General features: G+C 46.6%; 1 protein-coding gene across 3 annotated transcripts in view; it reads right to left on the minus strand.

The window, feature by feature from the left end:
• The window catches only part of LOC132396949 (chloride channel protein ClC-Ka-like), a 227,762-nt gene that overhangs the window by 85,866 nt on the left and 115,188 nt on the right, over positions 1 to 26,708 (minus strand). For 2 of the 3 annotated variants that reach the window (XM_059975112.1, XM_059975111.1), the window contains exons 3-8: positions 23,501 to 23,629; positions 17,084 to 17,223; positions 13,101 to 13,178; positions 11,324 to 11,402; positions 7,227 to 7,352; positions 5,622 to 5,706 (exon numbers count right to left, since the gene is read on the minus strand). In XM_059975112.1, coding sequence (XP_059831095.1) covers positions 5,622 to 5,706; positions 7,227 to 7,352; positions 11,324 to 11,402; positions 13,101 to 13,178; positions 17,084 to 17,223; positions 23,501 to 23,629 — 637 coding nt within the window. Of the gene's footprint in view, positions 1 to 5,621; positions 5,707 to 7,226; positions 7,353 to 11,323; positions 11,403 to 13,100; positions 13,179 to 17,083; positions 17,224 to 23,500; positions 23,630 to 23,764; positions 24,281 to 26,708 lie in introns of those variants that run through there. The other variant, XM_059975113.1, reaches the window with a different exon arrangement.

The following is a 26,708-nucleotide window of genomic DNA, read 5'->3' on the forward strand; positions in this document are numbered from 1 at the left end:
ACTTGGTGTTTGTCTCCGTTTAAACTTTACATTTCCAGGATCATTCTCGTGAACCTCCTTTGGATGCTCTCCAAAGCCAGCACACTCTTTCTGAGAAAACACAGAAAATCTACAGCACACGACAGGCCTATCTACCTAGAATTTCCCTACCACATAGCCTTCTATTTTTCTAAACTCCATGTACCTGTCTAAGAGGCTCTTAAAGACCCTATTCTCCTCTACCACCGTCGTTGGCGGTGCATTCCACACACCCATCTCTCTTTGTGAAAAACTTACCCCTGACATCCCCTCGGTACCTACTTCCAAGCACCTTAAAACTATGCCCCCATGTAAACAACTTCAGCCCTGGGAAAAAGCCTCTGGCTATCTATATGATCAATGCCTTATCATTTTATACACCTTATCAGGCCACCTCTTCCATTGCTTCAAAGAGAAAAGGCCAAATTCACTCAACCTACTCTCATAAGGCATGCCCCTCAATCCAGGCAACATCCTTGTAAATCTCCTCTACACTTTCTCTATAGTATTCATATCCTTCCAGCAGTGGTGACCAGAACTGAACACAGTACTCCAAGTGAGGTCCGTCTAGGGTCCTATATAGCTGTAACATTACCTCTTGGCTCTTGAACTCAGTCCTATGGTTGATGAAGGCTTTCTTAACATCACAGACAACCAGCGCAGCAGCTTTGAGTGTCCTATGGACACAGACCCCAAGAGTTCACTGATCATCCACTTTGCCAAGAGTCTTACCACTAATATTAAATTCTGTCTTCAAATTTGACCTACTAAGATGAACCACTTCACACTTATCTGGATTGAAGTCCATCTTCTCAGTCCAGTTTTGCATCCTATCAATGTCCCACTGTAACCTCTGACAGCCCTCCACACATTTGTGTCATCAGCAAACTTACTAACCCATCCCTCCACTTCCTCATCCAGGTCATCTATAAAAATCACAAAGAGGAGGGATCCCAGAACAGATCCCTGAGGCACACCACTGGTCACCGACCTCCATGGAGAATACCAATGATCTGCAACCACCCTTTGCCTTCTGTTGGCAAGCCAATTCTGGATCCACAAAGCAAGGGCTCCTTGGATCCCATGCCTCAATACTTTCTGAATGAGCCTTGCATGGGAACCTTATTGAATCCCTTATTGAAATCCATATACATTACATCCACTGCTCTACCTTCATCAATGTGTTTTGTTACATCCTCAAAGAATTTAATCAGGTCTGTAAGACACGACCTGCCCTTGACAAAGCCATGCTGACAATCCCTAATCAGATTATGTCTCCCCAAATGCTCATAAATCCTGCTCCTCAGGATCTTCTCCAACACCTTGCCCACCACTTAAGTCAGACACACTGGTCTATAATTTCATAGGTTATCTCTACTCCCTTTCTTGTGTACAATGTACTGTTCATGTTAATCAAAATGGCTTCTTTGTTTTGTTAAGAGTAGGAATGCTTCTTTGTATGATAAGTGCTTTCTCTCGCAGTTGTTTAGCTTTAGACTTGCTGATATCGGGATTGTATTCATTTGATAACCAAAGGGGAATGTTATTTTGTCTGGTGAGGCTGGGAGCTTGGGGATTTTCGCGGTCTTTTCAGGGGAGTTGGAAAGAAGATGCTGAGGAAGGTGGATGTACGCTGCTCTGCTCGGTCGACCACCCAGGTGGTCCCAGGTGCGAGGACGTGGAGGTTGGAGGCAAGCGACGAGGGGTCGAGTGGTTCGATGGTTGAGCTCCAACGATGTGCACTAAACTGACTGAACTTTGATAAGTTGGCGCCTTTTAATATATTTTCTTTTCCTTCATATATACTGCATTGCATAGTAACCTTTTAGTTTTAGTAAAATCTTTAAAGTGTATTCCATAACAGTATCTGGTGTGAGTTTGATATTGTGTGGTACACGCAACATAAACTTGATTCTCACAGTACCTGCGTGTACAGGAGGTGGGGTTGGTGAGTGGCTGAATCTCCTTTTCCCCTAGACATATACCAGCCTAAATGAGGAAATCTGCAGATGCTGGAAATTCAAACATCACACACAAAATGCTGGTGGAACACAGCAGGTCAGGCAGCATCTATAAGGAGAAGCACTGTCGATGTTTCGGGCCGAGACCCTTCGTCAGGACTAACTGAAAGGAGAGATAATAAGAGATTTGAAAGTAGTGGGGGGAGGGGGAAATGCGAAATGATAGGAGAAGACCAGAGGGGGTGGGATGAAGCTAAGAGCTGGAAAAGTGATTGGCAAAAGTGATACAGAGCTGGAGAAGGGAAAGGATCATGGGACGGGAGGACGAGGGAGAAAGAAAGGGGGAGGGGGGAGCACCAGAGGGAGATGGAGAACAGGCAGAGTGATGAGCAGAGAGAGAGAGAGAGAGAAAAAAAACCGAAATATGTCAGGGATGGGGTAAGAAGGGGAGGAGGGGCATTAACGGAATTTAGAGAAGTCAATGTTCATGCCATCAGGTTGGAGGCTACCCAGCCGGTATATAAGGTGCTGTTCATCCAACCTGAGTTTGGATTCATTTTGACAGTAGAGGAGGCCATGGATAGACATATCAGAATGGGAATGGGACGTGGAATTAAAATGTGTGGCCACTGGGAGATCCTGCTTTCTCTGGCAGACCGAGCGTAGGTGTTCAGCAAAACAGTCTCCCAGTATGCGTCGGGTCTCACCAATATATAAAAGGCCACACCGGGAGCACCGGACGCAGTATACCACACCAGCCGACTCACAGGTGAAGTGTCGCCTCACCTGGAAGGACTGTCTGGGGCCCTGAAAGGTGGTGAGGGAGGAGGTGTAAGGGCAGGTGTAGCACTTGTTCGGCTTACAAGGATAAGTGCCAGGAGGGGGATCGGTGGGAAGGGATGGGGGGGGGGGCGAGCGGACAAGGGAGTTGCGCAGGGAGCGATCCCTGCAGAAGGCAGAACGGGGGGGAGGGAAAGATGTGCTTGGTAGTGGGATCCTGTTGGAGGTGGCGGAAGTTACGGAGAATTATACGTTGGACCTGGAGGCTGGTGGGGTGGTAGGTGAGCACAAGGGGAACCCTATCCCGAGTGGGGTGGTGGGCGGATGGGGTGAGAGCAGAGGTGGGGGAAATGGGAGAAATGTGTTTGAGAGCAGAGTTGATGGTGGAAGAAGGGAAGCCCCTTTGTTTAAAAAAGGAAGACATCTCCTTCGTCCTGGAATGAAAAGCCTCATCTTGAGAGCAGATGCGGCGGAGATGGAGGAATTGTGAGAAGGGGATAGCATTTTTGCAAGCGATGGGGTGGGAAGAGGAATAGTCCAGGTAGCTGTGAGAGTCTGTATGCTTATAGTAGATATCAGTAGATAGGCCGTCTCCAGAGATGGAGACAGAAAGATCAAGAAAGGGGAGGGAGGTGTTGGAAATGGACCAGGTAAATTTGAGGGCAGGGTGAAAGTTGGAGGCAAAGTTAATAAAGTCGACGAGCTCAGCATGTGTACAGGAGGCAGGGCCAATGCAGTCGTCGATGTAGCGAAGGAAAAGAGGGGGACAGATACCCGTATAGACTTGGAACATGGACTGTTCCACAAAGCCAACAAAAAGGCAGGCATAACTGGGACCCATGCGGTTTGGAGGAAGTGCGAGGAGCCAAAGGAGAAATTATTGAGAGTAAGAACTAATTCTGCTGGACAGAGGAGAGTGGTGGGAGAGGGGAATTGGTTAGGTCTGGAATCCAAAAAGAAGCGAAGAGCTTCGAGACCATCTCGGTAGGGGATGGAGGTATATAGGGACTGGACGTCCATGGTGAAAATAAGGCGGTGGGGGCCAGGGAACTTAAAATCATTGAAAAAATTCAAAGCGTGAGAAGTGTCACGAATATAGGTGGGAAGCAATTGAACAAGGGGTGATAAGACAGTATCAAGGTACGCAGAAATGAGTTCAGTGGGGCAGGAGCAAGCTGAGAAAATAGGTCTACCTGGACAAGCAGGTTTGTGGATCTTGGGTAGGAGGTAGGAACGGGAAGTGCGGGGTGTGGAAGCTATGAGGTTGGTGGCAGTGGATGGGAGATCCCCAGAGCTGATAAGGTTGGTGATGGTATAGGACACAATGGCCTGGTGTTCCTTAGTGGGATCATGATCAAGGGGTAAATAAGAGGAAGTATCAGAGAGTTGTCATTGTGCCTCGGCCAGGTAGAGATCAGTACGCCAGACAACAACAGCTCCCCCCTTATCAGTGGGTTTTATAGTGAGGTTGGGATTGGTGCGGAGGGAGCGGAGAGCAGAGCGTTCGGAAGGAGTTAGGTTGGAATTGGAACAGGGTGTACCATATACCAGCCTGTTGGTTAAGTGTTACACTTGAACAAGGGAACAACATCTTTAACCATCCAGTCCTCTGGGGACAATACAACAATACTGCTCACAATACTCCAAAGTGGTCTGACCAATGTCTTGAAGAATATCATTACATCCTTCCTATTTTATGTTCAAAATGAATGCTAACATTTCATTTGTTATTCTTATTAATGACTCCAGGTTGTGGGGTAAAGTTACGTCTCTGCCAAAGGAGGTATAATGCACTCCTTCTCTTTGCTAACCTGCAGATCAGCCTTGGGCAAGGTGTAGTACCTGATTAACCACCCTCCCCACCCCTTTCCCCCGATCAGGGTCACATTAAACCATGGGGGCAGGTGGTGAGGTGGTGGATGGTCGTATGAGCAGCTGATGCATATTACAAGTCCCGGTTATGCAACCACTGTCGCCAGACAGACAATCTCTGAAGAGTGTTGATAATGATTGGGATCACTGTCTTGTAAAGATACTGCCCAGAAGAAAACATTGGCAAACCACTTCTGTAGAAAAGTTTGCCAAGATCAATCATGGTCACGGAAAGACCGTGATCACCCATGCCATACAACATGGTACATCACGAACAGACACACTAATGACTCAAGGTAACCTTTAAGGAATTCTACACTGGAGCTCCTAAGTCCCCTTTCATCTCTGATTTCTGAATTTGCTCCCTGTTTAGATAATACATCTTTATTTCTTGTGCCTAGTGCACAACCATACCTTATTCCATCTGCCATTTCTTTACCTAGTCTCCTAATCCTACCCCACCATTCCAAGCAATCCCAAGGGGACCTAATGTTCACAATGGGGAGAAAAGGGAAGTCTTTCACTGGAGGTTATACCTCCTCGTGGGCTAGGAGACAGCAGAGAAAATGGGAAAACTCGGACTTCCCACTGAATCCGAAACAGAATCTATCCAAATCCTTCTGCAGGCTCCCTTCTTCCCCAGCAGCACCTGGCCCTTCACCTATTTTTGTATCATCTGCAAACCAGGCCACAAAGTCACCAATTCTGTCATCCGGATAACAAAGTCTTCAACTCAGTCATCCGGAAAAGCTGTGGCTCTCTCCGTCTATGGAAAACACAGAGGCCATTTGGCCCATTACGTAATTGCTTTAGTGGAGAAGGTGTGGGAGGGGCATCCAATCTCTCCTACAGCCGGTACGTCCTCCTCAACCCATCACTGGATGTTGTCATGTTGCTGCTAGTGGGATGTTGCTAACCTGCTGCCTCTTTCCCTACAATAGCTCCAGTCTGCAATACGGGATACCCAGGCTTTGCTCTAGCTTGGCTTACCCAAGGACGGCGAAGGAAAGGAACTCCGGCAGGTCGAAGGGGAATTCCACCCTCCAGTTGGTGCTGAAGAGGACGGCAACGGTCTCTGGGGGTGGGTGTGGTGGGGGGAACAAGAAAGAAAGATTAGATAAAGAGTTAAAGATTTGTCATATGTACATCGAAACATACAGTGAAATGCTTCATTTCTGTTAATGACCAACAAAGCCAAGGGTGCACTGGGGGCAGCCTGGAAGACAAAAGTTATTATTGTGGATTTCAAGAAGGCACATGTCAATGGCTCTGCGAAGAGCACGAAGTTCCTTACGGTGTACATAACGGACGATCTAAGCTCCACACACAACACCTCATCATTTTTTTCAAGAATGCACAACGATGTTTACAGTTTCTGAGGAGACTGAGGCGTACAAAGCTCCCCAACCCTGTTCTAATGACTTTATACAGGAGCAACATCGAAGGTGCCCTAACTGGCTGCATCATCGTGCGGCAATGGGCCACAAGACCGTACAGAGGATGGTAAAAACAGCCGAGAGGATCACCAGGATGTCACTACATCTGACGTGTGTGGGAGTGTTGTATTCGAAGGGCCTGAAGCTTTGTTGAGGAGTGTATCACCCTCCTTTTTCTCCTACCTCCATCTTCCTATTCTGACCTCTTTCCTCTTCCTTTCCAGTCTTGATAAAGGACCCTAACCCAAAGGGTCAACTGTTTATTCCCCTCCGTAGATGCTGCCAGACCTGCCGGGTTCCTCCAGCATTTTAGACCTTACAATGAAAGAGCAGCATTAAGCCATTCAGCCCATCGAGTCTGCTCCTCTATTTGATCATGGCCGATCTGCTTTCCTTCTCAAGCTTATTGTCCTGCCTTCTCCCTGTAGCCACTCATCATCCTTTACTTTAGCACTAAAAGCCAATCAGCATTTAAAATAGTGATCAATATTACAGCAATCATCATCATTATGTGCCATGTCATGTGTCGAGGGTGGTCACGGGCTTTCAATGGCCATGACTTTTCTTGGCAAATTTTTTCACAGAAGTAATTTGCCATTGCTGCCTTCTGGGCAGTGTCTTTACAAGACGGGTGACCCCAGCCACTATCAATACTCTTCAGAGATTGTCTGCCTGATGTCAATGCTCACATAACCAGGACTTGTGATCTGCACCGGCTGCTCATACGACCATCCACCACCTGCTCCCATGGATTCACGTGACCCTGAGTGAGGGGGCTATGCAGGTGCTACACCTCGCCCAAGGGTGACCTGCAGGCTAGCAGAGGGAAGCACCTCCTTTGGTAGAGACGTATCTCCACCCTGCCACCTAAGTACTTCAGTACTCAATACAAAATGACCCGATGAAGGATCTCGACCCGATGAAGAGTAAACAGAATGTTGACTGTTTACTCTTTTCCATTGATGCTGCCTGGCCAGGATGTTGTGTGCATTACAAAAAATTAGTTATCCAGTCTGTGTGTGTTACACCTCATTCTCGTTTTGTATGTCCGTACATGCACTCATGCATATGACAATGAAACCGGCTTTAGCCTTGACCTAGTGACATCATCACTGTGTCGGCAGACTCCTCCAAACCACCCCTCCAAGTCGATACTTACCATGCTCATTGTTCACCACGGCCAGCACGCGGAACATCAGGGCAGCGCATGTCGCGGCGAAGAATCCCCGCCAGTAATTGCGCACAGCAAAGTGAGTGGCTGTGGTCTCCACGCTGAACAGGACTCCTGTGGGGGCCGGGGTGGGCAAGAGCAACAAGGAGTGATCAGGCTTGGGAATCTGGGAAGAATGCCAATGTTAGGCGCACTTTAATAAAAGGAATGAAAGCATAAACCATTTTCTAAACAGGGAGAAAATACAAATATCTGAGGTGCAACGGGACTTGGGAGTCCTCTTGCAGGATTCCCCGAAGGTCCATTTGCAGGTTGAGTCCGTGGTGAGGAAGGCAAATGCAACGTTAGCCTTTGTTTCGAGAGGGCTGGAATATAAAGGCAAGGATGTAATGTTGAGGCTTTATAAGGCACTGGTGAGGCCTCACTTGGAGTATTGTGAGCAGTTTTGGCCCCTATTTAGGAAAGGATGTGCTGGCATTGGAGAGGGTCCAGAGGAGGTTCATGAGAATGATTCTGGGAAGGAGAAGTTTATTGTATGAGGAGCGATTGATGGCTCTGGGCCTGTACTCGCTGGAGTTTAGAAGAATGTGGGAGGATCTCATTGAAACCTATCGAATGTTAAAAGGCCTAGATAGAGTGGATGTGGAGAGGATGTCTTCTATGGTGGGGCAGTCTAGGACCAGAGGGCACAGCTTCAAAATAAAGTTAGTTTAGAACAGAGATGAGGAGGAATTTCTTTTGCCAGAGGGAGGTGAGTCTGTGGGGTTCTTTGCCATAGGTAGCTGTGGAGGCCAAGTCATACTTATGGTGAAGGTTGATACGTTCTTGATTAGTCAGGGTGTGAAAAGTTATGGGAAGAGGCAGGAGACTGGGGCTGAGAGGGAGATAGATCAGCAATAATGAAATGGTGGAGTAGACTCAATGAACCAAATAGCCTAATTCTGCTGCTACTGTATGTCATATGGTCTTATGGTCATATGTCGTATGCCTTCTACACTCTGATGTTGAGACTATAAGCAATTCTTATTGAAACAAAATGAGAGATAATGCAGAGGAAACCATCCACTAGACGTTTCAAAATTCAGAAATCATGGTCTGTCCACAAAGCAAAGCAAGTGTGGAGGAAAAGAGGGATCTTGGGGTCCACGTCCATCGATCCCGAAACGTTGCAGAGTGGTTCAGAAGGCGTATGGCGTGTTGACCTTCATTAGTTGGGGATCAAGTTTAAGAGCTGTAAGGTAATGTTGCAGCTCTATAAAACCCTGGGTAGATACGTTCAGCTCCGGTTACCTCATGATAGGAAGGATGTGGAAGCTTTAGAGAGGGGGCAGAGGAGATTTACCAGGATGCTGCCTGGATTAGAGAGGATAGGTTGAATGAACTAGGAACTTCCTCTCTGGAAAGAGGTGACTTGATAGAGATGTACAAGATGATAAGAGGCATGGCTGGAGAGAACAGCCAAAGACATTTTTTCTGGGGGTGGGGCAATGACTAATAAAGAGGGGATAATTTTAAGGTGACTGGGGGAAGGTAGTTCTCTTACCCAGGGAGTGGTAGGTGCATGGAACTTGCAGTTTGGGATGGTGGTAGAGGCAGAGACGTTAGGGATCTTTTACAAACTCTTAGGCACACGGATGAAAAGACACATGTGGCAGTGAAGGGTTAGATTGATATGGGAGTAAGTTGAAAGGTCAACACACTATCATGGGACAAAGGGCCTGTGCTGTCGAACCTTGAAGTGGATGGACTACAGCAGCAGAAGACCGTGAACATACACTCAGTGGCTGCTTTATTAGGTACAGGGGGTATCCAATAAAGTGGCCTCTGAGTGGGAGTAGAGGAAAAAGTTTATTCTGCCTGGGCACCTTGCAAACCCGTTAGGATAAGAGGCCTCTCCAGGCTCAGGTAAGCTGCTCTCGCATCATTTTCCCTTGTCATGGTGATTTCCATTTCCCTCTTTCTCTTACAATTCCCTTATCACCTGATCTTTCTTATCCACACCATCATTTGACCACCGCTCCCCACAGTTCTGCTTTGAAAACTGTAAACCCTCTAATACTCCCTCCAGTTGCGAGAAAGGGCCGCTGACCTCGAAGGTCAACTGGTTTTGTTCACCATGGATGCTGCCAGTCCCAGCTGAGCTCTTCTCACCTCCCTGTTTTTGTTTCAGATTCCCAGCATCTGCGGTATTATTTGTCTTCCATCTCCTCATCTACCTGCCACGCTCCCTTGGTATCTGTTTTAATGCAATACACTTCATGCATCTGAATTCTGAAAGAATATAAGTGTCATCTTCTTAAGCCTCTCTTCCCTTTTAAAATTGCACTGGTAGAGAGCCCCCCAGACCCATGGGGGTCGCCAGAGCGCACTGGGCTGCGAAGATTTCAGAGCACCTGAACTAGCTGATTGCTGTTTAATGAGAGTCATTAATCGTTTAGGGTTCCTTGTGTTTTTCCTGAGGGACTCACTCTTTGTCTCACTCGAGAATCTCCTGTTTCTTTCTTTAGAAACTAGTTAAATTTATTTTGATAGGCTTGGGGGTTCCATGTTACTTGTATTATTTAAGCGGACACCCGATTAGCACTAATTGCGGGGACCCAGTTTTCAGAATGTTACATCTCGCAGAGTCACTTAGCCAGGCCACCGATATTCTGTTGGAATTCTCATGACAGTCTCTCGTCACTGGAGTCCGTCTTTCCTTTGCATTTGGGTTCCGCGACTGCCAACGCAGATTGTGACAGCACCACTTAGCCCACCATTTTTTCTCATTGCATCCACAAGAACATGTCACCAGACACCTCTTTGGATTCGCTTTCATCTGCACAAAGTGGTCTGGATGACTTTAACAGAAGATCTCCACCTTTCCTTGTTATCAAGTTTGCTATAAGAAGATGGTGCCAACGAATATTGCAACCAAGGGTGACATCCTTTAGATTGTTCACAAAACTACTTTGTACTTCTTTCACGTCTTCATTTCCTTTCAAATGCAGCTCTGGTACAGTTGGAACCTGTGATCTACATTATGGTTGTGTGTTTTTGGGCTGATTGAGTGATCTGGCGCTTTGCTGTCTCCACAGATGTTCAATGAGGTTTCAAGCGAAGCGTGCAACCTCAAGGTCAAGAAGGAGATCAGGAGTGAGCCCATGATTGACTCCATTTCTCACTGATGAAAGTGTTGAGAAAGATTGAAATCATCGAGGCGAGAGCAGAAGGTGAGTGGATGTTCAGCGCTGTCTACCAGCCTCTCGCTCGCTGCTGCCGGAGGAGGCTGCCTGTATGTGATAGTCTCTTTCTTCCTCTTGTTTCTGGAGGAGGGTCACATAATTCAGATGGTCTCTCTCTTTCTTTCTGGGTCAATGCTCAATGCTGTCAGACGATGGTGCTGAAGTCTCGGATCTTGGTCAAGGTTTAAAGGACATGGTTTATGGATGGGACTCTGTAGATCACGTTATGATGTGTTTCTGCTTTCCATTTGCTCCTTTCCTTGTTGCTACTTTGTCCGATGTAGATCGGGGTGGCCTGCAAATAACAAATGACACAGCTCTGCATTGAACTGACCTGAGCTTAACTGAATATGCTCGAACTCTTTCGATGACTTTATGGGTCGGTGTTTCATATTCTGTGTATGCACGACTTTTTTTTTTGGCGCATGTGGGGCTTTTGATATTTTTCTTTGAACAGATTCCTTTCTTTGTGGCTGTCTGTGGAGGATGAATTTCAGGGTTGTAGACTGCATACGTTCTTTGACAATAAATGTACTTTCAATCTTTGAAATAACCTTACGTAGGGTAACACAACATTTTGGAGGAACTCATCAAGTTAGTCAGCGTCTGTGGAGGAGAACAAATAGTCAAAGTTTTGGACCGAGACATATTTGGACTTCCTGTTGAGTTCCTTCAGCATCTTGTGTGTTGCTCCAATAGACTTGACAATAGGGTGAATTATTTATTTTGTGCATCTGTGATCCCAGGCTAACTCTTCCCATGATTTCAGTTTCCAAGAGAGGAATGTGACCCCCCCCCCCTTAGTTTATATATAGTTTTTTAAAGATACCTATTGTCTTGGACAAGAAGGAAGTTTCTCACCTCCAACGGGTGCCACAAAGCAGCAAGCCACACCCACTGCAGCGCCGGCGATCAGCATTTCATACTTGCGTCCTTTATTCTGTAAAAAAAAACACAGGGCGAAGGAGTTGTAAGCCAGCCATTGACACGTATGGAGAAGCGGCACAGCAGCACCATTGATAGAGCTGCTACCTGAGAACTGTGGATTCGATCCTGACCTCTGCTACTTTCTATGTGGAGTTTGCATGTTTGTTTTATGACCAGGTGGGTTTGTCTGTCTACTCTAATTGATATTGGCTTATTATTGTCACATGTACTGAGATACAGTGGAAAGCTTTGGTTTATCTGACATCCAGAGAGTACTGTGCAGAACTCTTACAAACACACACACACACACACACACACGCACACACACGCACACACACGCACACACACGCACACACACACACCCATCAATAAAACACAGACCACAGACCTGCAGTACCCCAAAACTACTCGTTCACCCAATAATTTGACATACCACAGGCTTTCGCTCTTCCTGATAAGGGAAAAAGAGGTGTCCCCGTTTCACAGTGAGAGGGGAGACAAAACAAATGTGTATATGTAGCTTTACCAGTCTACGTTCAAGACTTTTTCCTGAGTTATATTCAATGTTCCCGAGTTTACCAGCACTGTCTCAAGTTTATCAGCCCTGTCTTGAGAGGATCAGATCTGCCTCAAGTTTAGCATCCTTGTCTTATCCAGATTGTCTCGAGTTTACTGTCTTGTGGACATCAGCTCTGTCTCGAGTTTACTGACCCTGCCCCGAGAGCATCAGGTTCCCCTGGGCCTGACTTCAGGGAAGGAGACACTGTCATGAGCCGTTCAGCACTGTGCGGCTAATGATAGAGCGTGGACTCCGAGGTTTCTTGAGCATCTGTGTTTGTTAATTGGTGACTTTAACTAGAGTCGTTAAGCCCTGCTTTCTGTTTAATTTTGTCAAGTTTATTTTGGCTGGTGATTACTTAAAGTGGACACTTGACGTGCACTTATTGCGGGGTCCTTGCTTTGAGAATGATATGTCTAGCAGTGTCACTCAGTCAAGCCATTGATGTTCGGTTGGAATTCCTCTGCTTCTGTCTGTACATGGGAGTCTGCCGATCAGTCATTGCTAGTGCATCCCGTGACAAATGTACCTGATTCAACCACTATTCCTGGCAGCTCATTCCAAATATGCACCACTCTTCATGTCATCTAGCCAAGTGAACACATTTGTAAATTTCTCGTCTCTGATCTTAAACCTATGCTTTCTTGCTATTAGCAGCCAATCCTTAGGAAAAAGACTACGTGCCTGTCTTTTTGCCCGGTCTATGCCTTCAAGGTCTTCTATATGTCTATCAGGTCACTCCCCCCCAATGTTCTAGGGAATAAAGTCATGGGGGGAGGGTTGTACTGAAATCAGAGGGCACACTGGTTAAATTACTAGACTATGATTAACTAATTTCAGTTCCACAAAATCAAGTTCAAATCTCGCTTTGGTACATAAATAAATAGGGAGTTTATGAGAAAAAACCTCCTGTAGTAAGTATCCACACAATTATTGTCCTTCCTTGAGGGTCACGCATCATCTTCACTCAGTCTGTGACTCCAAGCACACAACAATGTGATCATCACCAACTCAGGGGTAAGAGAGGATGGACAATAAGTGCTGGCACCCGCATCCCGAGGAGGGATAAAGAAATACATCTGGACTTCTGTTTCCCAGTCTAAATGGGGGTTCCTTTCCTTATCCAACATGACACATAAATCTCAGGATTACCTCTTTGGTACCTGCAAACTTCACCATGACTTTTCCCAGTAACGTGGCCAGGATGGTCGCCATGTGAACGAAAGGGCCCTGCAAATAACAACAAGAAAGTCTGTCAAGGAGATGTTGAAAGTTGGTAAGTTAGTTTATCACTGCCATTTGTAGTGAGGCAATCCGGCTGGCTCCTTGCTCATTCTCCATGTGTGCTGGGTTGAGCCTCGCCCTAGCAACCTGGCCTCGTAGAAAACAGTCAAACTGCTAAGGAGAGTACAAAAATGCTACCTGATGCGCCGAAAGAACAACAATGCACTGAGATACAGTGGCAACTTGGCGTTAGAGTCATAGAGTACAGCACAGTACTGGGCCTTTGGCCTATAATGTTGTGCCAACCTTTTAACCTAGTCCAAGATCAAGCTAATCTTTCCCTCCCATACAACCCATGATCTGCCATTTTTTCAGTCAGCCATGTGCCTATCTAAGTCTCTCTTACTTACATACTCACTGCCTGTTACACGATGGCATTTCAGGCAGCAGTGGAGGTCCTCCATCTTTGTTTATGTAGAATGATTCTTCACTGCTGTTTCCATAACAATTGTTTTTTGACCAGTCAGAGTTGTTTGCCCTGAGCCGAACCCCTCACTCTTAGTCTGGCCTCTACCCTTTGACCTGTTTGGCATGGGTGACTTTTCCAAGAGCTAAAGCACAAGGACCTTACTCCAGCCAACATAGCTCTCCAGGTCATTGAGGCATGCAAACCTTCAAACCCTACAAGCTTGTGGTCCTCTTGGAAGAAAATCTCTTAAAAGTTTCCTTTGCATCAGCCTCTACCACTGGGCACCCACTCTCTGAGTCTCTGTGTAAAAAAAAAACTATCTCTGACACCCCCCCCCCCCCAAGTATTTTCCTCCCTTAAAATGATCCCCCCTTGTATTAGCCTGGGTGGCAGAATGGAGGTATGTCTCTACCAAAGGAGATGTAAGGCACTCCTTCCCTCCACTAGCCTGCAGGTCACCCTTGGGCAGGGTGTAGCACCTGCTTAACACTCCCCCAGCCCTGATCAGGGTCACGTGAAGCCATGGGAGCAGATGGTGGATGGTTGTATGAGCAGCTGATGTAGATCACAAGTTCTGGTTATGCAACCACTGACATCAGGCAGACAATCTCTGAAGAGTATTGATAATGGCTGGGGCCACCCGTCTTGTAAAGACACTGCCCAGGAGAAGGCAATGGCAAACCACTTCTTGCCAAGAACAATCATGGTCATGGATAGAGCAACAGCATGAAAGGGATTTCTCCACTGACAATGATCACTTGCTCAGCAGACAGAAAGCCAGGATCTCCAATGTTATAACGATGTGGCATATTCTAATGATGATGATATATCAGCCATTTCCAACCCGGGATAAAGTCCCTGGCTGTCCACTCTATCCACACCTTTTGTAATCTTATACACCTCTATCATGTCACCCCTTATCCTCCTTTGCTACAAAGAGAAAAGCTCTAGTTTGCTCAACCTTTCCTCATAAGACATGCTCTTTAATCCAGGCAGCACCCTGGCAAATCTCCTCTGCACCCTCTCTAAAGCTGCCACGTTCTTTCTATAATCAGGTGACTAGAAATAAGCCAAATACTCTAACCTAGCCAGAGTTTTATAGAGCTACAACATTATCTCAAGATTCTTGAACTTGATCCCCTGACTAATGAAGGCCAACTCTGAACTTGCGCAGCATCTTTGAGGGATCTGTGGCCTTTGACACTGAGATCCCTCTGTCCCTCCACCTGCTAAGAATCCTGTCATTAACCTTGTGCTCCACCTTCAAGTGTGATCTTCCAAAGTGAGTCACTTTTTCACACTTTCCTGGATTGAGCTCGGCCTGCTGTCCCTCCACCCAGCTCTGCATCCTGTCCATAGTCCGTTGTAACGTATGGAGATCTTCCACACTGTCCAAAGCACCACCATCCCTCGTGCCATCTATAAATTTAATAACCCTCCCCAATACTTCCTCATCCAAGTCATTTAGAAAAATCACAAAGAGCAGTGGTTCCAGAACAGGAATGCCAGGCAGAATTCGCTGCCCCTACAGCCGTTCTCTCCTTCCTATGGGCAAGCCAATTTATGTTTTATGGACATACAGTGTGAAATAGGCCTCTCTGGCCCTTCAAGCCATGCCACCCAACAATACCCCAGTTTAATCCTAGCCTAATCCAGGGACAATTTATAGTGACCTATCCAGGTCTTTGGCCTGTAGGAGGAAACTGGAGCACCCGGAGGAAATCCACACTGTCATGGGGAGAACATACAAACTCCTTACAAGCAGTGGCGGGAATTGAACCTGGGTTGCTGGTACTGTAAAGCATTGCACTGTGCTATGAATGCATGTAGCCAAGCTCTATGCATCCCATGCCTCTGAGTTTCTTGATAAGCCGTCGCTAGGGAGCTTTGTCAGGCACTTTACTGAAGTCTATATACACCACAGTTACCGCTCTACCTTCATCAAGTTGGTTTGTCACCACCTTGAAAAACTCCAGCTTGGGAGGCACAACCTGCCCCATCACACCTTGAACCGGCCACCAGAGGGAGGCAGAGATGACAAGGCCCACCCTTCCCGCTCACCTGCCTATAGAGATTATTATTCATTGTTACCCGTGACCTGTTTGTAGCCCTATATATGAGCTTCTTGTCCCTTGTTTCTTTGATCGGTTTTGGAGTCATTGTTTATAAGAGATGGTTGTAGAGATCTCTAGTTTCTGAAACTCTAGCCATATATTTTTTTGACTTTGACTTTGCTTATGAGTTTTCTGGTAAGGCCGGGGGTGCATTTGAACTTAGTGGCCTCTTTGGGGCCACCCAAAGGGTGCTTTGCTTTTTTAAATATGTTTTATGATTTTAACACCATTCTGTACTCCAAGAGCTATGGCAACAGCAGGTCTACTGCATCAGTGATCTGCTTGTTGTTTTGAGCAGCTGGCTGGGGTGTTGAAGGAGCTGGAGAGGTGGTTGGGATGGAGAGCATTCAGAGGAGCTGGCCTGGCTGGAGACTTGAAAGCTTTGAAGTTGGTATGTGAAAGCAGTGTAACTGTGACTGCCTTGGACGTTTCTTGCGATTGCAAGACCCTGTTGAACGTTGATAATGTAAGCTGCTGTAGGCCTGTTTCCCTCCTTTGGTGGAAAGACAGGTTGATGAGGCAGTAGTGTGGCCTTGCTTGTAGCACAGACTAGGCCTCAAGCTGCAGGCTTTCCTGCTGTCTCTGTCCAGCTGAGATGCTGGATGTGCTGCACTGTGTGGTGTCTGTGTAGAGCTGTGGGCTGGCCTCTTCTGTTGGTGCTGCCCTCTAGTGTTCAACTGCTGGAGTTCTCAGGTTGGACTGCTGGGAGTGTACTGTCAATTTGTATGTTGTTCAGGGAATTGGACAATACATGTATTTTCTTGTGTAAGGATTTTTTTTCTCTTTCTCTTGCTATTAGATATCTGATGGATAGGGGAATCAAGGGATATGGGGACAAGGCAGGGACTGCGTATTGATAGTGAATGATCAGCCATGATCTCAGAATGGCGGTGCAGATCGAGGGGCCGAATGGTCTACTTCTGCACCTATTGTCTATTGTCTATTTTCAATGAATATTATGCACCTTGGCCCCAGAGAAATGCTGTCTTGACTGTATCCATGCATGGTTTGAATAATAATTAAACTTGATTTGATTTTTGGACCCTCTGCTTTGTACCTTGCCTGCTAACAATTTCAGTAAAGCCTTGTTGGTTTTTTTTTTAACTTTAATGTTGTGTGACTCTCATTGCATTAGGCTTCACCACTAGGCAGTGTGAAGGAAGTCACCGAGTCAGCCGTGACAGCCCCTCCCAAAGCCATGCTTAGTATAAGAATTTCATATTGCTTCACTCAAATTCAGTATTTAGTGCAACTATAGGGTAGAATACCCTGTCTGTAATCTGCCTCCCTCCCCACCCACCTTCACCTTGTGCCCAATGGTGACCTACCACCTTTCCCAGGAAAATGGTGCTTCCAGCGGCCAGGGTGCAGATGACACCGATCAGCTTTGCCACGAAGGTTCGGAAGGTGAAGAACTCATCGAGCACGACTCCGCGCAGAGTAACCTTCAACTCGGGAATGCCAGAGCCTGGGCAGGGGCGGTGGGGTGGGGGGGACACGTAAATAAAAGTGCTGTCACCTGATGCACACGACAGATCGGTGAGGGACAATGCAATGAGTGAAACGCTCCCTTGCCCCGGCCCCTGAGAAATGTGAGCTTAGAACTTTAGGGTTGCCTTATTTGGTATTGTTGGAGGAAATGATATTATTTTGGAGACACACGATTTGCATACTTTGGCCTTTATTTCTCTTATAACCAGGAGGGCATTGTTGCTTAAATGGAAGGATGCCTCTCCGCCTAATCATACTCATGAAGTTATGCCTTGCTTAAGTTTAGAGAAGATTCGCTGTACAATTTCTGAACCAAGACAAAACTTTTTAACATTGTGGGGACCTTTTCTGAATTACTTTCAAAAACCTTGATTTGCTATTATGCACAGATGTTGGCTAATAATATGTTTTACTATATGTTAAGGATTTTTTCCTTTTCTTCTTTTAACCAAACAGCTGCTTTTTTTCTGGTAATGGGTTTAGATTTTTTGTATAATAAAATTATTTCTTTTCAATTTTATTTATAAGTTTAATTTATATGATATGGGGCAATTACACTTCATCTGTGATTTCAATATATCGTAATCGATATGTGTTATATATCTTACTGTACTCTGTATTATTTTATGTAAGAAATTCATAAAAATATTGAAAAAGAAAGAACTTTAGCGTGCTGGTGAGGGAGTGCCACAGGGTGTGAGGAGGCAGCGCTTTACAGTGGGTGGGGTGGTAAGGCGGGAACTCCGCACTATGGGGGGGGGGTTAGTGAGGGACCACCATGCTGTGGAATGGGCGATGATGAGAAGGTGTTTCAGTCGGAGGGGCAGTGAGGAGGGAGTGTTGTGCCCGGGCGGGGGGGGGGGGGGGTGGGGTGCATGGCTAGGAAGCGCTAGACTCTGGGCGCGGTGGTGAGGAGGGAATACGACATTATGGGGGGGAGAGATCTGTGTTGAGGATGGAGCACAGCACAGTGGGAGAGGCATGAGGGAGTGCCGCAATGTGGGAGGTGAGGTTAGGAGGTAGCCCTGTATAGTGTGTGGGGGGGGGGCAGTACACTGGGAGGGGGGAGGGGGTGGAGCCTGATGCAATCTATGATGTTTGTCCATACTAAATCCATTTGCTCACCTTAGACCCATATCCTATATGGATAAGGTATAGACTCTATACCCTATCCATATAGCTAACTACTGTCAATGTCTTTTAAACATTCTAACAGCACCTGCTTTAACCACGTCCTCTGGCAGCTTGTTCCATATACAGTACTGTGCAAATGCCTTGGGCACATGTTTAGCGAGGATACCCTAGACATTTGCACAGTATTGTAGTAATTTTATGTATTGCATTGTACTGCTGCCACAAAAACAAATTTCATGACAGTTGTGAGTGATGATGAACCTTGATTCTGATACGGGTCTCTGTTGTGGACTGAGAGTGGGAAGGGGGCAGGGAGAGGGGAATCATGGTTGGGAAAAGGGGAAGGGAGAGAGGAGGGAGTGGGAAGAATCAGTGAGACAGTCTGTAATGATCAATAACCAATTGTTTGGAAATCAAATGACCTTGCTTGGTGTCTCGGGGCTGGGTGTGTCTGCAGTCTGTCTGTCCCTGGCACTCCTTCAGTCATCTGTCCCACACCACCTGCCACCGTGCTCCACGCTCGCCATTCCCAATATCCTTTGCCCTCACCAGATATATAAACTCTCTCTCCACTCTGCATTAACCAGTACAGTACTTGGCAACCTTAGCTATATTATGTGCATATCCTTTTGCACAGTACTGTACCCACCACCCTCTGTGGAAAAAGTTGCCACTCAAGTTCCGTTTTTAAAAACAAAACAACTTTCCACTCTCACCTTAAACCGGCATCCTTTAATTTTAGATTCCCTTTTCCTGGGAAAAAGACAGGATATTCACCCAATCCATGACCTTCATGTTAAAGAAACTTTTGGAGGTCATCCTCAGCCTCCTACACTCCAGAGGAAAAAATCTCAGCCTGTTCTGTCTCTCCTTGTAGCTCAGATCCTCCACTCTCCTGTTAACATCCCTGTGCATCTTTCCTCTTCTCTTTCCAGCTCAAACACGCATATCCAATAGTCCCAGGCGACCTGCCCCTAATTAGTAGCTTCTAACTTGATGGCATAAACATTGAATTATCCTTCTGGTTAAAGAATATTCTCTCATTCCCCTCCCTCCACTCCTCTATTCCCCACTCTGACCTTTTACCTCTTCTCACCTGTCTATTATTTCCCCCTGGGTCCCCCCCCCTCTTCTTTCTCCTATGGTCCACTCTCCTATCAGGTTCCTTCAGCCTTGACCTTTCCCACCCAACTGGCTTCAGCCATCACCTTCCAGCTAGACCCCGTCCCCTCCCCCACCTTTTTATTCTGCCATCCTCCCCCTTTTCAGTCCGGATGAAGGGCCTTGGCCCAGAATGGTTGACCATCTATTCATTTGCGTCGATGCTGCCTGACCTGTTGAGATCCTCCAGCAATCTGTGTGTGGCGAAGTTAGTGATGGTGCTTATGAGATAACAGCTTGCCAGTTTAAAAAAAGATTGAATTCACTGATGTCATCGAGGGAGGAAAATCGACTCTGCTATCCACCCTCCACCATATCCGACTCCAGGATCACTGTGCAATTATGCTTTAAGTGCCACTTGAAACTGACCTGTGGGGTCCACATCAGCATGTGGAAAGTGGCACGTTTCAATAAAGACTAGGTTTATTTGTCGACGCACATCAAGAATGTGCTGGGGGCAGTCTGCAAGGGTCTCCAAGTTTCCAGCGCCAGTATAGCATACGAACCCTAACTTGTAAGTCTTTGGAGTGTGGAAGGGAACTGAGGCACCTGCAGGAAACCCAAGTGGCCACAGAGCAAATGTATGAACTCCTTACAGACAGCAGTGGCAATTGTACCTTAATCAGAATCACTGGTATACGTCATGAAATTTGTTGTGTGGCTGCAATACATGATAAATATAGAAAAAATAAATCAATCAAATACAGTGTATGTATATGCATATTGGTTATTTTAGAAAATAGTACAAAAACAGAAAAAAGTGGGGTAGTCTTTATGGGTTCAATGTGCATTTAGAAATCTGATGGCAGGTGGTTGAAGCTGTTCTGAATCGCTGAGTGTGCGCCTTCAGGATTCTGTAGCTCCTACCTGATGGCAACGATGAGAAGAGGGCATGTCCTGGATGACGAGGGTCCTCAATAATGGACGCCACTCTCGGGGTTTCACAACTGGCCGTTGCTCGGGGCGCCAAGGGCTCGGTCCAAGAGCTCCGCTCACCTTCGGAGGACCGAGCTTTCGTGTCTCTGGACACGGGGGTATCGGAGCTCGGTGTCCAAGCGGAAGACCGGTGAGTTGTGGGAGATGGAAGATCTAAGGCTGTATGCCCAGAGACCCGGGATCCAATTCATCATATCTCTTGCACCTTTTTGTCTGCCTGAACTGCACTTTCTGTGTAAATCTAACACTTTATTCTGCATTCTGTTATTGCTTTACTTATTGAGAATAGGCCCTTCTGGCCCTTTGAGCTTTGGAAACAGCTCTATTTTCATCTTTAATATCTTTATTCTTCTCTTTCAGGGTTCTTTTGAAGACACTGACCTGGAGTTACAAGCTGACTATGGTTCTTTGCAGGAATGGGACCCGTTCTCGGGGTTTTGCGAATGGCCGTGGTTCTGCACTTCAAGGACATTGTAAACCAGTGAGTTCTTTGTTACGTCTCCCCTCTAGGGGGAGAGAGGGAGAGGGAGGTCGAATACCGGTGAACGAGCAGTCTTTGGAGTACTGCCAGTCTGTGTCTTTGCTGTTGCCTTGCTCACACTTGAGTGCTCGGTAGTGGGTGCCAATGCTTTTTTTTGCTGGTGGGGAGGAGGGGGGATTGTTGCTTGCTGTTGCTTACGTTCAGGAGGAAGGAGAGCTGGGGGGGGGGACTTTGGGGTTCTAACATTTAACTGTCGTTCATTCTTTGGGGGCACTCCTCTGTTTACATGGATGGTTGCGAAGAAAAAGCATTTCAGGATGTATATTGTATACATTTCTCTGACATTATCGAGGGTTATGGGCTGAGTGCGGGTCAGTGGGACTAGGTAAGAGTAAGCATTCAGCACGGACTAGAAGGGCCGAGATGGCCTGTTTCTGTGTTGCAATTGTTATGTGGTTATATGGTTATAAATGTACCTTTGATCTGTGAGCTTTTCACATCAGTAGGACCAACCAGGGTAGGCCTTGCACAGCAAATGGTAGACCACTGAGGCGTGTGGTACAACAAAGGAATCTGGGAACGCAGGACCATAATTCATTGAAAGTGGTGTCATGGGTGAATAGAGTCATAAAGAAAGCTTTTGGCACATTAGCCTCCGTAACTCAAAGTATTGAGTACAGGAGATGGGATGTTGTGTTGAAGTTGTATAAGACATTGGTGAGGCCTAATTTGGAGTAATGTGTGAAGTCTTGGTCACCTACCTGCAGGAAAGATGTAAATAAGTTTGAAAGAGTAGAAGGAAAATTTACAAGGATGTTGTGGGTCACGGAGGACCTGACTTATACACAAAGTTTGAATAAGTGGTGCTGTATTCTTTAGAATATAGAAAATTGAGGGGAGATTTGATAGAGGTATACAAAACTGAGGGGTATAGATGGAGTAAATGCAATCGGGCCTTTTCCACTGAGATTTGGTGGGACTACAACCAGAGGTCATGATTCAAGGGTGAAAGGTGAGAAGCTTAAGGGGAACTTGAGGGGCAACTTCTTCACTCAGAGGGTCGTGAGAGTGGAATGAGTTGCCAGTGTATGCGAGCTTGATTTCAACGTTTGAGGTTTGGATGGGAGGGTATGGAAGGCCATGGTCCTAGTGCAGGTTGATGGGAGTAGGCAGTCTAAATGGTTTGAGCATGGACTAGATGGGCTGAAGGGCCTGTTTCCATGCTGTATTTCTCTATGATTCTAAGTTAAAGCCAATTCTGATTGTTTGATTCTGAGAACAATAGGGGAGCCGTTAGGTTCACTAGCAAACTGGAGTGCAGGAATCCAGGAAACTTTGGCAATTAAAATTAAACTAAAGATTTATTTCAGAAAATTACCTAGAAAAACTATACAGGATCTTGATGAACTGAAATCACTTCCGATGCACAGAAACTCAGTTTCACAAAGAGGGGATAGCATGCCCCCTCTGAAACACACCCTGCAGCAAGTAAGAATTCAGGACATGACAATCCCATACTAATTAAATCAAACAGTCGAATAAAAGTGATAAATACAAAGAGCTTAACCACCCCACGATCACAAATGAAACACCTGCAAGACACAGTGAAAACCCAGAGCTGGTGCAAAGACAAACGACTGGACATAACAGGTAAACAATCTAAAGACAACACAGACCATTCAGGAACACGAGTGAATCTGCAGATGCTGGAGATAAATAAAAACACAAAATGCTGGCAGAACTCAGCAGGCCAGACAGCATCTATGGGAGGAGGTAGTGACGACGTTTCGGGCTGAAACCCTTCATCAGGAGTGAAGTAACATGGGATGGTCGAGGGGAGATAAGAAGTGGGGGGAGGGATGAAGTAGAGAGCTGGGAAGTGATAGGCTGGAGGGAAATGGGCTGGGGGGAAGGTGGAGAATTATGGGAAATAAAAGAGAAAGAAAGGTAGGACTGGGGGGAGCAATTGTAGTGAGAGGGGAAAAGAGAGAGAAAGAGAACCAGACTAAATTTATAGATAGGGATGGGGTAAGGGGTATCAATGGAGGTCTGTGAGTTGAATGTTCATGCCGGCAGGTAGGAGGCTACCTAGGCGGGAGATAAGGTATTGCTCCATCGACCTGCGTGTGGCCTCATCTTGACGGTAGAGGAGGCCATGGACAGACATGTCGGAGTGGGAGTGGTCTGTGGATTTGAAGTGTGTGGACACTGGGAGATCCCGCCACTGCTGGAGGACTGAGCGCCGGTATTCGGCGAAACGGTCTCCCAGTCTGCGGCGGGTCTCCCCAATGTATAAATGGCCACATCGGGAGCACCGGATTCAGTATATCACCCCGGCTGACTCGCAGGTGAAGTGGTGCCATTCAGGAAATACAGTCCACATACTAACTGACAGAAAACTTCTTTACAAATAATAGTTGTGACAGGATGAATGAGAACAACCCCACATCCCCCAGCCAACAACACAAAGGGTCTTTCCCCTGAAAGGATAGTGGGAGGTGGGAGGGATAAGAGGGCAGGTAGGAGAGATGTTCGGTCATACCTGCCGCTTGAGGAGAGATGTACTTGGCTACTCCAGCGGACACCATACAAAGGATGACGTGGTAGAGGACCCACGAGAAGTACTGCAGGTAGCGGTATCTTTCCAGGCTGTCATAGACCCACAGGTTGGCTGGCGGAAGGAAAATCAGAGGTAAACTGAAAGCCAGTGATACAAATCGGAAATAGCGGGGCAACGCGGTAGCATAGTTAGTGTAATGCCAGTGGCCTGGCTTGAATCCCACCACAGTCTGTGAGGAGTTTGTACCTTCTCCCCGTGACTGTGTGGGTTTCCTCCGGGTGCTCTGGGTTTCTCCCACAGTCCAAAGATGCATGGGTTAGTAGGTTAATTGGTCACATGGATGAGATCGGGCTGGATAGCCTGTTACCGTGCCGTATCTCTGAATAAAGTGAAATAAAATCTGTGGAGTGAGAAGTAGTTAATGTTTCAGGTCGATGATATTACATCAGAAACCGTACAAACACCTCTCACATCCCTTCTGGGATATCCGAAGGAGATAGGTAGATTGGCAACCATTGGCCCAAATGGATAACAACACAAGCACACACAACTGATGCTATTTTAAAATGTTTTGCCCAACATTGTCCAATGTGACTGATGCTAGTTCAAAACTGTCCGGCAACAGTTCCCTGTTCCAAGTAAGCGGCATAGTGTCCCAAATAAACAAAGGGGATCCTAGCTATTTTCACCATTAGATTTAGTTCTTTAAGAACTGTCTGAATTAGTGGCTGCTCTGATTAACTGATGGTTCAGTTAACCGGAGTCCAGTGGAGGCTGATAGATTTTTGATTAGTCAGGGCTTCAAAGGTCACAGGAAGAAGGCAGGAGAATGACGTTGAGAGGGAAAATAAATCAGCCGTGATGGAATGGCAGAGCTGATTTGATGGCCTAATTCACCTATGATCTTTGGTGCAAAAAAGCAAAAATAGTGAAGTAGCGTTCATGGTTCATTGTCCATTCAGAAATCTGGTGGCAGAGGGAAGAAGCTGTTCCTAAAATGATGTGTCTTTCGGCTCCTGTACCTTATCTTTGATAGCAATGAGCAGAGGGCATATCCTGGGTTATAGGGATCCTTCATGATGGATGCTGCCTTTTTGAGGCAACGCCTTTTGAAGATATGTTCGGTGCTGGTGAGGCGACTTCCTGTGGTCTGGCTGCCTAAGTTTGCCACCTTCTGATGGTGGCAAGAAGGGGGCATATCCTGGGTGATGGGGGTCCCTAATGATGGGTGGCACCTTTTGAAGATGTCAGAAAGGTTACGAGGGGTGGAAGGTAGGTGGAGTTGCAGTGTTGACGTACAGTGAATAGTGGAGTGGGATCGAGAGGCCTACTTAGAGGTACAAGATGATGAGAGGCATTGATTGTGTGGAGCGTCAGAGGCCTTTTCCCAGGGCTGAAATGGATAACATGAGAGGGCACAGTTTTAAGATGCTTGGAAGTAAGTACAGAGGAATCGTCAGGGGTACGTTTTTTTACACAGAGAGTGGTGAGCGCATGGAATGGGCTACCAGCGATGGTGGTGGAGGTGGATACGGTAGGGTCTTTTAAGAGACTCCTGGACATGGAGCTTAGAGAAATAGAGAGCTATGGGTAACCCTAGGTAATTTCTAAAGTAAGCACGTGTTCAACGCAAATAGTGAGGTAGTGTTAATGGGTTCAGTATCCATTCAGAAATTGGATGGCAGAGGGGAAGAAGCTGTTCTTGAACTGTTGTGCCTTCAGGCTCCTGTACCTCCTCCCTGACTGCGGCATTGGGAAGAGGGCATGTCCTTGCAGGTGGGGGTCCTTAATGATGGATGCCACCTTTTTGAGGCACTGATCCTTAAAGATCCTGGATATTATGGAGGCTAGTGCCCATGATGGAGCTGATTGAGTTTACAGCTCTCTGCAGCTTCTTTCGATCTTGTGCAGTAGCACCCCCCCCACCCCCACAAACCAGATAGTGATGCAGCCAGTTGGAATGCACCTGTAGAGGCCCGGGTTCTGGAGCCTTTTGATCAGAACTGTAGGAATGTTGGTGTTAAATGCTGAGCTGTAGTTAATAAACAACATCCTGATGTAGGAGTAGGGGTTGAGGTCCCCTCTGACCACAGTGAACCCTTGTGCAAATCCACTCTCATCTGCTGGTCGCGAATGATTAATACGCCAAAGATTAGACCTTGACAGATTAGCCACCGTGTAGATTAGATAGCAACACTGAGTGTATCTTAGAGCAGACGTTGTACGTTTAGAGTTAATGTGTCACAATTGGGTTAGAGAGCCATGCTATGGATTTGCCATGCACAAGACCCTGAGAGACTGCTGAAGGTGGTAGACTGAGCCGGCTCCATCACAGGCACAACTCTCTCCACCCTCGAGGACATCCTTAAGAGGGATAGCCTCAAGAAGCTCGCATCCCTCATTAAGGACCCCTACCACCCAGGTCACGCTATCTTCTCCTTGTTACCATCAGGATGGAGGTACAGAAGGCTGAAGGCACACACATAGCAATTCAGAAATAGCTTCTTTCCCTCTGCATTGGACATTGGACCCATGAACACACTTCCCCCCCTTTTTTTGCACTATTTAAATTAACTTTCCTAAAACATACATTTATACTTCTGACAATAATTTAGTGTAACTATATGTGCGGCTGCTGCATAACAAACTTCACAATGTACGCCATCACTGCCTCGAGGGCGGCATATAATCGTTACGGAGTCTCGGAATCCTTGACATGCCCTCTTCTCATTACTACCATCAGGGAGGAGGTAAGGGGATTGAAGACCCACACATGATGGTTTGGGAACAGCTGCTTCCCTCCTGCCATCAGATTTCTGAACAGTCTAGGGACACCAACTTGCCAATCCTCTGATTATATCTTTTGTATTGGAACTTTAATAATTCGTTGTGCGCGCACAGTCCTGCTGCCACAGAACAACACATTTCACGATTGCGAGCACGGGAGAATCTGCAGAGGCTGGAGATCCAAAGCAGCGCACACAAGATGCTGCGCAGGTCAGGTGGCTTCTACGGAGAAGAGTGAACTTCTTCACGTCAGTGATAATAAACTGATTCTCATTCCGATGTTTGTTTTTGCAATGTGCAATTCAGTCTCACTCGGAGTGAACCAGTTTGGGAACATTAGCTAGTGAAACCATGACCTTGGGGAAACTGGGCTTGCCACTCCCATGTCATCATCATGTGCCAC

Source organism: Hypanus sabinus, chromosome 7 (genome assembly GCF_030144855.1).
Source record: "Hypanus sabinus isolate sHypSab1 chromosome 7, sHypSab1.hap1, whole genome shotgun sequence".
Classification (NCBI taxonomy): Eukaryota; Metazoa; Chordata; class Chondrichthyes; order Myliobatiformes; family Dasyatidae; genus Hypanus; species Hypanus sabinus.